This window comes from Telmatherina bonti (genome assembly GCF_933228915.1).
Source record: "Telmatherina bonti genome assembly, chromosome: 20".
Taxonomy (NCBI): Eukaryota; Metazoa; Chordata; class Actinopteri; order Atheriniformes; family Telmatherinidae; genus Telmatherina; species Telmatherina bonti.
This window is the reverse complement of record NC_136618.1, coordinates 27046698-27059187: the sequence shown is the minus strand read 5'-3', so window position 1 is coordinate 27059187 and position 12490 is coordinate 27046698. Positions and strand designations below refer to the sequence as shown.

Sequence of the window (12490 nt, the reverse complement as noted above, 5' to 3'; positions counted from 1 at the left end):
AATATCTATAATGCACAAATGAGTCAGTTATAACTTAAAGAGAAATACTTTTGCCTTTGTTCATATTATTTGAGAATTGGTATGCTAAACTTTAGGAAGAGTTTGTCAGTAGGCCTGTCACGGTAACAAATTTTGCCATGCGATTAATCGTCTCAGAAATTATTGCGATAGATGATAATATTGCGCTAAACGATGATTGTTGTCATTTTGAGACCATTTTCAACTAACATAATAATAATGCCATAATAATGCAAGTACACCCTTTCAGAGATCAACTTGCTTTAATTTCTACAGAACATTTAGCTGGATGTGCAGACTAGACTCATCCAGTCCCCAGTCTGCTACAACAGATCAGGATTTCTCCTGGGGTTTTGGCAACGTGGTTATCTGGAACAAATGGTCTCTAAACACCAAGTAACTGTGTTACATAGAGTATGGTCATATAAGGGGGCATGTTTGGACTTGACCAGAGGTGGAATGGTAAAATGTCATTTTTCACGTCATTGTGAAGTTGTGGAAATGCCGTTTGTAACATGTTCATCCTGGCAGTTCATACTGGCTGTGAAATGTTTGCAACATTTTTCGCCTATTTAACAGTATTAAAGAGCAGCATCGCTTTACCAACCACGCTGAGTACACACCGTGTTGCTTTGTCCTGGTTGTATTTAATCTGTAGGTTAAACTTCGCAGTGATCGTGGACTGTCTGGAAGACGGAGTCTGTTTGTTCGGGTCTTTTTTTCCCAGCTGGGAAAACTGCAGTTGATGATTGTGTTTTAAGTACAGATGGAAGCTTGTTGTGTTGCCATGTTTAGTTAATATTGCCTTAAAACAGATGTGGCACTGGAGAGAGAAAAGAAAGACAAAAGGAATTAGTAAACTTATTGTGCACATTTGTTCTTATCTTGTAATTATTGACTTATTGCTTCTTGCAACAGGCCTATTTGTCAGGAAAGAAATCACATCAAAATGTTCCCATATGACCAAGTCCTGCTTCTGAAACTGACTTCTTCACAGTTTCAGAACTGAGAATCAAGTTTTTTCCTCACTCTTAATTACATCTGAAAAGTAGCTTCAGATATTTAACGTCAGTTTGGTGTTTTGGAGCATTCAAAGTCACGTTGTGCCAGGTTTGTGCATTTCATTAATCCACACAGTAATTCATGTTTTGGAAAGACAGTTTACAGCATTAAAAATGTCAAGAGCTTTAGATTTCCACGTTTAATCCTGTTCATCCAGCTGCAGGGCATGGAAACTTCCAGAATCCAATTTGTGCTGCAGAGATGGAGCTCAGTGGGATTGGGAATCTGCATAGCACACACACTAAGAGAGGGGAGGGGTGTGATTGTTGACATTTGCACGTACAGCATGGGGCAGACTTGCATCCGTGCAAATTCTCATGCTCATCTGTGAGCTGGTAAAACTGAGTCATGCTGCAGCAAGTGGTCAACCATCAGAAAATCAGGTAACATCATAACCAGCACAAATAAGAGCAGAAATACCAAACTGCTTGCTAGTTATTATGTTCTGCACCTCTATAATGGATCATTTTATAGTCTCTGCTGCCTTCTACAGGAACAACAACTCCCCTCTGTCAAACTAAAGTAAATTTCATGTTCACTACAGAGCAAAACCTCTAATCTGAGATGTATTTACCCTGTCAGACATGAAATCCCTCCTTTTGTTGATGTTTTTTTTTCTTTTATTAGATATAATCATGGAGATAATCTGCAAATGAAAACATGGCATGTCATGAATGTTAATCCCCTGCAGTAACACATTCAACCACAGGAGTTCAGTGCGGTGTAAAAGTGCATAAGAGGGGCTGACTTGCATGGAAACGGGACATCTGATGTGAAACATTTATATGTTTGTTTGCTAGAGGATAGATTGGCTTTTGTTTAACTGGTTGGCAAAAAAAAAAGCAAAAACAAAACAAAAAACAAGTAAAAATGGGCTTAAAAGCATCATATTCCCAGTTTGAATCCTGGATCAACATCATCTGTTGAAAAACTCTTTCCTTTAGCAACAAACTGAACTCACATCTGTCCTGTTCCAGCTGTTCACTTCACCACTCTGCAACACACTGAATACCTAACTAACCTCTAGGAAGCATTAGTGTGTGTGTGTGTGTGTGTGTGTGTGTGTGTGTGTGTGTGTGTGTGTGTGTGTTTTGTGACCTGGAAGCAGTGCAGAATGAACAGAGCAAGTACATTTTAGTGTCCTCTGCAGAAAGAGCAGCGGGATGCTCAGATGCTGCACTTCCTCACAGCCTGTGGGCTCTAAAATGCAGCTGCCAGTGAGAACCATCATCACGCACACGCACCGCAACAGCCGTTGGTTTTTACACATATTACCAGACTACCTGCTTTATCTTTAGTTTCAGTGCACTGTGATTCACCGGCCCGCCATTCAAACTTTCCCCTGCCAGCTTTAGTGGACCACTTATCTCTGGACGAACTCAGGTTTCCCAGCACACGAGTTTGTTTTCTGATACTGGTTCATGCTTCATACTTTTATCTGCTTTCCACTTGTTAAGCAACAGCAGTCCCAGCCTGAATCCCAGTTCCTCTCATTCACCCTGCTTCTGTTTTGCAGTTGTGAGTTTTGTTTGTGGGATAAATGTGCTAAATGTGCAGAGGGCCGTTAGTAGGGCAGTGACGATGCGCTTTCGTCCCGATTCGATTCTGATTATTTTGGGTGCCGATTCGATTTAAATTGCGATTCTCACAATTCTTTGATATTGCTGATTTTTGTAGATTAAAAACAAAATAAATGTATAAAACTTATTTTTTTGCTCGTAATATTTCTTGATTTCAATTATTTAAAAAAAAAAAAAGACTCAGTATCCAGATCATCATTCTGCTGCTATAATGCCACAGAAGACAAGTAAAAAGATCAATAAAAACAATAAAATGACAAAATTTTTATAATGGATTATTTTTCTTCATTTAAAAAAAATATATATATTTTTTTTCACAAAAAATTTGATTTTAAAATTGTAAAGCAAAAAAATCCCTATTTTCGATTTTTCGATTCAATTTTCCCACCCCTAGCCATTAGGATGGGTAATTGATTACTATTTGTTGATAGGTGCTCCTAATTCTTCTGTTGTGTTTATGTAAACATGTTCATTCATTTATCGTTTATGATTATTTTTACGTGAAGGGAATTTGTGTTCTGATTGGTTGATTGGAGGCCTGCTGGCCCAGGTGTGTGTGTGACCAGACTAATGTGGTGTGGTGTCCAATAAAAGACGCTCACTCAGCTGATATTGGTTCTGTGATGCGAGTTCAGTCAGGAAAAACCCGTTGTCTCCTGTGTGCTTTGGATCAGGGGTCACCAACTCCAGTCCTTGAGGGCTACCATCCTGCAGGTTTTAGTGTTTCCCTTGTACAACACATTTGATCCAAGTGAAAAGGTTCTCCAAGAACTTGTTGTCATCTTCTGCACCTGCCTGTTAATGAACCATTGATTTGGGTCAGGTGTGTTGTATCTGGAAAACACTAAAACCTGCAGGATGGTAGCCCTTGAGGACTGGAGTTGGTGACCCCTGGTTTGGATTAGGGCTGGGCGATATATCGAATATACTCGATATATCGTGGCTAGTCCCCTGTGCGATATAGAAAATGTCTATATTCGTCATATTCGAGTATCCTGTTGTCACACAGTTGTTTTTAGCTGTGGCGGGGTTTCCTCACTCCTCCTCGACTCTGCACCGCTTTGCACAGAGAGTTAAAGCAAGCGCACCTCGTTACGTACATAACGTGAGCTACGTGCTACATCATGAGAGGCAGCGTGTGGCCACTTTCTCGCTAAATCTGGCGACTTCTTGTGAAAAGCGACTAGCGACAAATCTAGCAACTTTGACTGGAGTTATTGGAGACTTTCCTGGTGTTTTGGCGACTGACTTTAAAGCGCATATTGTAAAGTTATTGTCAGAAGGAGAGTCTCTCCCCGTCCTAAAGCACTCAGTCGCTCCGGCTGCAGCTGCAGCCAGTCAGAGGAGCAGAGAGGACACCTGCACGACTCCACCTACAGTCACAATGAACAGCCAAATCCGCCACTGATCCCGCTCTGGATTACAGAGTGGGACGTAAATTACCAAGTTTTTCACGTCACGCAAAAATAATTAATTCTATTTGATTACATTCACAGTCTCTGTCACTTACTCACCTCATCCACTGTGTGTGTGACACAAGCATATTTATCTAGCTCCTCATGTCTCTAGAAAGTACAGAAAGGAGTGGGAATCAAACCCTGAATTAAAAACGGACTGAAGCCGTTTATTGGAGACGATACGAGGACATTCTGCCTGTATTATAAGACTGATTTCTATGCTAAACTCAATACTATGCTAAAAAAAAAAATACACGACAACTCAAAAACGTATCCATAAAGCAAAGCCTTATAATAGTTCATCATTTGAAAAGTCCCCCCCTCGAGCACGTATTTTCATACGTTGCATTTATTACATCATGCAAAGGCACTTTATTTTGTTTTAAAATGACATGTTTCTGCCACTGCTTTAACTGTTCAATAAATACGGTTTTGATCAGTTTGCTTCGTTACAATTTCATCCTTTTGGCATGAATGTTTAAAATCAGCATATCTTGATGCAGTATGAATAATTATGTTTTAATGGAGACACAAAATCATCTTACTGATGTGATTGTATGCACCAAAGCATTAATTCAAGGCTAAGGTAAATATTGAGATATATATCGTATATCGTGACATGTCATAAAAATATTGGGATATTACTAAAAGGTCATATCGCCCAGCCCTGGTTTGGATGATATCAGTGTGTTCAGTTTTAACCGAACGCAAAGCCGTTGCGTAGTTTCAGCCTGCTAACACCATTCCTTCATCCCCAAAGGAAAAGGCTGCATCTCCGTTACTTTTAAGTACAAGGACCACACTGTAAAAACTCAGCCTTAAAACAAGAAAAAAATATAGAAAAATTAGGTAAATGTTGCTTTAAAAAAAAAAAAAAAAATTATCTGCCAACAAAACAAGAAAATTTGGCTTGTCAAGACTTCAAAAAACAAGTAAAAATATTCTTAAAACAAGATGAATTCTGTGGCATAAAAACTAAGAATTATCTTACCTTTAAAAAAAAAAAAAAGCACATGTGTACTTAATTTAAGATTTTTAATCTTATTCAGATTTCAGTTTTTGCTGTGCAGAGTGGGTGAAAAAGACGGGGAAAAGGGGGAGATTAAAGACCTGTAGTGAATTTACCAGTACAGTCAGAGTTACTTAGCTTACTTCTCTCCATGTGTTCGTCCCTCTTTGATCCATTTCACACCATGACTCTCATGTTGTTTTGTCTCATGAGGATTTTTGAGGAAGAGCCAACAAGCCCTCCTAATCTTCACACTGATTCCGGTCTCAGTATTGATAAATGAACTGGAGGCGAAACATTTTGCCCATAAGCACTCCAGTTATTCCATCATAACCATGACCAGTGTGGTTAGAAGTGATGTTCTTCTGGAATAACCTGATAACTGGTCCTGGAATAGGTCAGTGTGTGTTTTGGACTTAAATGTGAGAAAAAGGAGGAGCTGGAGATACATTTCGCTTTGGAGAACTTCTTCTTTGAAATATTTCAACTAAATGACTTTCTTGAAATTGTTGAGTTTTTTTGCCCTCCAGTCAGAAGACTGATGCAATGTTCTTTGTTTCATTTAGAAACTAAGGAGAATTGTACAACTTGAGCAGAGAAATGTGGAAAACTGTCTTACTTGTGACTCCTCTGCAGCTAATCTTCCTCATTACGTGTTTGTTCTCTCTGTCATTTCCAGGGAGACAGAGGAACCGACTGGAGCCAATGGACACCATTTTTGTCAAACAAGTGAAGGAGGGAGGCCCTGCCCACGGAGCTGGACTCTGCACAGGTACGCAAACACATCCACACGGTCTCTGTGGGGGACTCTTTCCCACTAGGGCTGCTTGATTATGGCGAATATAATCACGATTATAATCACGATTATTTTGCCTGAAATTGAGATCTCGATTATTTAACACAATTATCCTTTTATTTTTAACAACATGAATTATTTTTAACATTAAACCATGACTTTTAAAAAAAATGTCTTTAGGATTACACAAATTTAAGAAAACAAACAAATAAAATTAAGCTTTTTCTTGACAAAGTGCAACTACTGAAGTAAACTGAGTAGATTATTATAAGTAAGGATTAAACAAGCTGCGTGTCGTGGTGTTCTCGACTCGGCGTATGGCATTACAACAGTAAACAACGGTTATTATACAGTTAATACACAGTAAATATACATTTGTATTTCTTTTCTACATTTGCTGAAGTATAGGAACTATTTTACGTTGACCTCGATGTACGTTTTATGCCAAACAACCGCTGTCAGGCTGCAGCGCGTTTCTCTCATTCACCTGTTAAAAGACAGCTGATCTGAACCAGATGATGAACACGTTGCTATGGTAACGCCCCGTAACGGAGGGATATTACAGTGACTTAACTCATCGAATTATGTATAGGAAAATAATGCAGCCAGTTCTCTCTGACAATGGTATGAACTATGTTTAGGTGAACTTCCACAACCTACTGCAGTTATTCTACATTGACCTGCAGCCGGAGCCGACTGAGACTGGCCGCCTGGGAGTGCTTTAGGACGGGAGAGGCTCCCGCTGCTCCTTCCTTACAGTAACTGTAGAACAATATGTGCCTTCAAGTCAGTTGCCAAAACACCAGAAAAGTCTCTAATAACTCCAGTAGAAGTTGCTAGATTTGTCGCTTTTAACAAAAAAGTTGCCAGATTTAGCGAGAAAGTCGTCAAGTTGGCAACAGTGTCTGAATGAAAGCAAAGCGGCTGTGGGAGGAGTTTACAGCACAGCGCTGCAACGCCAGAGACGCTCGATTAGCAGCTGAAGACAGCAGGAGAGGAAACTGCAAAGAGAAAATAAATTGGTCGCACCCTTTTATTTTTATGATCGTTGAAAACTCCGTAATCGTAAAAGACCGTAATCGAGATAAAAATCTGATTAATCGTCCAGCCCTACTTCCCACAACTTCATAGATCTTATGAGTAACTGTATCCCACATCTGTACTATTTGATATCATCTACATGCGTGGACTGTAACTAACTCCACCTCCTCATAACCTGCCAAGTAAAGCGAGTTACTAAATAACAGATGTCTTCTTTGTGGGAGGCTGAGCAAAGTTTAATATGCACCTTGTTATTCTACTCTATTCATAAGAGTCTTTCTGAATTTCCTGCTTGCTTTCTTCTCTTGTAAATTCTTAAATTATTTTTCATTTTGAGCATCAACGATGAAAAATGCTTTAATAAACTCCCAATGAATGAGCACCTCAAAGTTTCCCTGAAGTGGAGAGCTCTGAGCTGGCAGTATTATTGCTGGGTTAGCACTTTGTTTTTACAGGAAATGTTACAGTAAGTAGTCTGGACAAGCCCTCAAAGCTGTCTGCTTTTATCTGCTCACCCTCTTCGCCTCTCCTTCGGACAGGGACTGCAGTGTTTTCCCACAGTTTGCTCATGTCTTCCCTGAACTCACCTCCACTCCATTCCTCTCAGATGGTCATCTTTAAAGATGTTGAATTGAAATGGATCCTAACATGCAGTCACACACGTGTAGATGAGGGCTGTGAGGATGCGCTTTTGTCCCCATTCGATTCAGATTTCTTGGATGCCGATTTGATTTAAATTGTAATTCTTACAATTCTTCATTCTTCGCTGATTTTTGTAGATTAAAAAAAATGTACAAAACTTTGTTTTGCTTGTTATTTTTCTTTATTTCATTTAAGAAAAAGCAACACAGCAGCTAGACCATCATTCTGCTGCTATAATGCCAAAGAAGACAAGTTAAAAAGATCAATAAAAACAATAAAAATGACAAATTTTTTTATAATGGATTATTTTTATTTGAAAAAAGAAATAGATTTTTTTGAAAAAAAGAAAAAATCAATTTTAAAACTGTGAGGCAAAACTGTGATTTGATTTTCCCACCTCTAGTGTAGACATTACTGAGCTCTTTTTTATTCCAGGGGATCGGATAGTGAAGGTGAACGGAGAGAGCATCATCGGAAAGACCTACTCACAAGTCATCGCTTTGATCCAGAACAGGTAGGAGGATCATCTCACATTTCCTGTAATGTTTCAAAATCTTCTGAACCAGAAACAGAAACGAGACATTACAAGCATGAAACTCTTCTCACGTCATCAAACTGAAGCCATTTGCCCAAAACCCTCGTTCTGCTTTCCAATATTAGAAAACAGTCACTTTGAAAGTTGCCTTTAAATAGACATATCTGATGGTGAAAGCAAAGGAAGAAAACTGCATGCTGTTATGTTTAAGAAGTTCTGTTTAAAATAAAACTATTTTTAGTTTCATGAAGACAGAAATCTCTTGTCTGTCTCTTGTCTCCTGGTGCACACATCAGTGATGCTTCATTGGAGCTGTGCGTGATGCCAAAGGATGAGGACATTTTGCAGCTGGTAAGTATCCATCCATCATATTAATCATATTACAAGTAATGTCAAAACTGTGAGATTTATTAATGTCTGCAGACATAATGTTTGGTTTCTGTATCAGAGCGAATCTGCTTTGATTTTTATGAGTTAATTCCACAGATTAAAATGTCTAAATTTAATTGATTCCAGTGTTTGTGTCATTTCTGGCTATAATCAGAAATATGTCACTCATATCTGTTGCAATGTTTGTCCAGGCAGAGTTATCTAACCTGTAAACCTCACTCTTTATGTTTAGATGATCACATTCAGATGACTAAAACCTGATTTAAAATACATTTTGGGTTCAGCTGAAATGGACTAAAGTGAATTTCTCCAGGTTAGACCAACCTAACAATGCAGTTGGAAGTTGAGTTACTACTGTATGTTTATGAAGCATGAAGCAAAACTCTGCTGCAGTGTCACGCAGCGTCCTGGTTGGAAGAGTCAGTGCGGTTTCGTAGAGTAGCAGCAGCTCCAGAAATGCATGTAATAAATGTCACTGTGTCATCAAACACGTCCAGATCGTGCAGTTTTAAGGCCAGAAAGTTACGAAATGTGTCTTTAAATAAGAGAATAAAACTGCAGCGTTGTCTGAATCCCTGTTTGACCTGGTGTTAATTTGCTGCTTGTATAAGGTATGAAAATCCAGTGTCTCTTGGTCCATGACATAAAAGGTAGGGCTGGGCGATATGACCTTTTAGTAATATCCCAATATTTTTATGGCATGTCACGATATACGATATATATCTCGATATTTACCTTAGCCTTGAATTAATGCTTTGGTGCATACAATCACATCAGTAGGATGATTTTGTGTCTCCATTAAAACATAATTGTTCATACTGCATTAAGATATGCTGATTTTAAACATTCATGCCAAAAGGATGAAATTGTAACAAAGCAAATTGATCAAAACCGTATTTATTGAACAGTTAAAGCAGTGGCAGAAACATGTCATTTTAAATTAGTGGTACTACTACCTTTCGTGGCGACACTTTTGCAACATACTTTGCATACGACAGTTGTTTGGTCAACATCCTCTCTTCGGTATCCAAACCACCGCCAGATGATGGATCCTGTACTAATCTTCCTCCTCCATTGTTTATAACTCCTGCTGCTACTGCTAGTGCAGTTCTCCGCTAGAAAAGCTGCTACACGCTGCCTCTCATGACGTAGCTCATGTTATGTACATAACTAGGTGCGCTTGCTTTATCTCTCTGTGCAAAGCGATGCAGAGAGTCGAGGAGGAGGGAGAAAACCCCGCCTACAGCTAAAAACAACTGCGTGACAACAGGATACTCGAACATGACGAATATAGACATTTTCTATATCGCACAGAGGACTAGCCACGATATCTCGAGTACATTCGATATATCGCCCAGCTCTAATAAAAAGTCAAACCCGTTTAAAAACAAACAAACAAAAAGGCAGAAAGAGGGCATGTTGTCGTCTAGAGTAGCAGAACTGGACATCTGCTCTGCATGTACTGTAGGTGTATACTGGTATTTGGACAGTAGTCCAGTTTAATGGCCTCAGCGAGCTACAACAGAAGCTCATCCTAAATGTGGAACAGTGTAAACATGCGGAGTGGGATGACTGGTTACTGGGGTTGTAACAAGGAAATACAACCAAACACAACACATTGAGTTTGATCATCTTCATGTCTTCCTCTGGGTTTCTTTCTCACAACCAGAAGTTAGATTATACTAAAGTCTGTTAGGAAAAAAAACACTTAAGTTGTGCTTTTTCCTCGTAAGGACAATATAAACAATACGTTAAGTATGTGCATTCAGGTACTTAACTTGAGGAATGACTGAGTAAGAGTCTTTAATGTTTCGTTTAAACTTCTCCGAGTGTGGTTTTAGGAAGCTGCTTGTGAGTTTTAGTGAGTGATTCTGCTGAACAGAAGTGAGAGTATGAATGTTGCAGGTTGAGACGAACCAGAATTACCACATAATACACATGGCAAGTTGGCACCAATGTGTTAAGTTGGCCTCACACTTCTCAGGGACAAAGAGTCAACAGGCTTTCTACCAACAAGCTCTTATTGAGTGTGATTTTATGTAGATTTTAAATATAATCTGGATTAGAATCATAGGGAGCATGGTGGATTAGATTGGCAACACTAGAAGAACTGATGTTGGACACAATCCCCAAGACTGGTATTGATTGTCTCGTGTTAGTGGTCCAGTTGCCAAAATTGCAAGTGATCCGAAAAGGAACTAATCTGTACTTTATGCCACAGCTGACCGCTCTGGTGGCGGTCAGACCGCTGATGTAAACCACCAGCCTGCACCGTCGGTCAGGGTCCAGAGCCACACAGACGATAACGCAGCGCCGAGCTGAGTCAAACCAGTCACCACATGTTTCTCACCTCTGATTGGGAAATTTGTCTGTAACCAGAGAACTGAGTCAGATCCATCTGTGTTGCTAAATTCCTCACATAGGTTGTTAGCTCGGCCACAGTGCAGCAAAAAGCCACACACACACACACACACACACACACACACACACTTGCTTTTGGCATCATGGAATGAGTCTGATCGCTCACATGGCTGAGAGATTCAAATGAGGCCAAGAGTTATTTGATGTGAAGTTATGACTGATTGTTGAAATCAGGAGCTCTTAAGAGTCTCATTTTTAAGATTACAAAATATCTTTTGACCTTTTATTCCCTCTAAACATGAAGCTTATTGCTCCTTTCTTTGGCTTGAAGTGACAGATGCATGCACACAAGTATCAGCCAGTTTGTTTGTCTGATTTTAAATGTGTTTGTCTGTCTTGGGTGACTTTTAACACCCCCTCCCCTCGCTACCAGAGGGAGCGTAGCTGCAGTCAGCTGACTCCATTCAGCGCGCTGTTTACAGGGAGGAAGGCAGAGCGGATCACGCAAGCGTGCGGTTTATGCTCACCCAAAAGAGAGCATATGATAAGCAGTGTGTAACTGAGCCGGAGGTTAGCAGAGACGAGTTAGGAAGCTAATGTAGAGGGTGTGCGACGTTAGTGAAATGCTGGAGGAGGCAGAGAGAGCGAGGGGAGGTGCCTCAGTGAGCAGGTGAGTGTGGGAGAGACACGCAGAGTAATGTGGAGGGAGGAGAAGCCAACTGGATGGATTAATCTTCTGACAGCAGCTGTGGTGATGATGGAGTAATAATGTTCAGAACGGATGCATTCAGGTCTGAGAAAGACTCACAAACACAACTCGCTTCTATTCTTCTGTGAGATCCATTTTTAGCCTTTTCTTGATGTCAGAGAAGTTGCAGCTTTTTCTCCATTTCTGATGTTGTGTCTCTTACCTCTTTATGCTCACCTCTTTTTGTTTTCCTTCTCTCTCTTCCTCTTTTCTCTGCTTATCTAACCTGTGGACTGCAGTTTTCCAGGGATATCACTGCTCTGGTAAGAAGGGAAACTCAGGGAAATTCACCTCCCCCATGACATTTTTGTGTTTGCACATGTAGGAGCTGGCAAACCCCAATGAAAATCCCCTTTTCTCTGTATTTACTCTCATGATGATTATTTATAAGGTCACGTTTTCTCTTTTCTGTTTGGGAATGATTTACGAAAAAAGCAGACCTTTAAACATGTCGGTGTACTTTCCATAATCAGGAAATTGGTTTCTATTTGACTGGGAGTCTTAGATCCAGAGGGCGGCAGCCGGCAGCGCTGTGTCAATGCAGTTGTAACTTGACACCACAGGTAGACTGCTACTGATTAAAGTCCAGCTTAACAACTCTTTCCCTTTCATTTTCTCAAGAGTGTGTGCACTGAGAGGATGAGGAGGAGCGGCATGCTCACTATGCAGCCTGGAATTATTCCCTGAAGCTTTAATACTTTACATACAAGTCAGCAGCATAGTTTAAATGTTTTTAACTCAAGTTTTAATTAAGCAGAGATCAGTGACAGTACAGTTGTGAAGCCATGCTGACAGAAGTAGTGTTAGCTGTCAAAAACAGGCCGAGGAGACCCCCGTTCAACCTCTCCTCA

The 12490-nt window shown here is 40.0% G+C and overlaps 1 protein-coding gene across 8 annotated transcripts in view; it reads left to right on the top strand.

Annotated features, from left to right (window-relative positions):
- The window catches only part of arhgap21a (Rho GTPase activating protein 21a), a 108441-nt gene that overhangs the window by 72468 nt on the left and 23483 nt on the right, over positions 1 to 12490 (top strand). For 6 of the 8 annotated variants that reach the window (XM_079259813.1, XM_079259816.1, XM_079259811.1 and 3 more), the window contains 4 exons: positions 5806 to 5898; positions 8041 to 8119; positions 8437 to 8491; positions 11879 to 11902. In XM_079259813.1, the coding sequence (XP_079115939.1) occupies positions 5806 to 5898; positions 8041 to 8119; positions 8437 to 8491; positions 11879 to 11902 (251 nt within the window). The remainder of the gene's footprint in view (positions 1 to 5805; positions 5899 to 8040; positions 8120 to 8436; positions 8492 to 11878; positions 11903 to 12490) is intronic. The other 2 variants (XM_079259814.1, XM_079259810.1) reach the window with 1 other exon arrangement.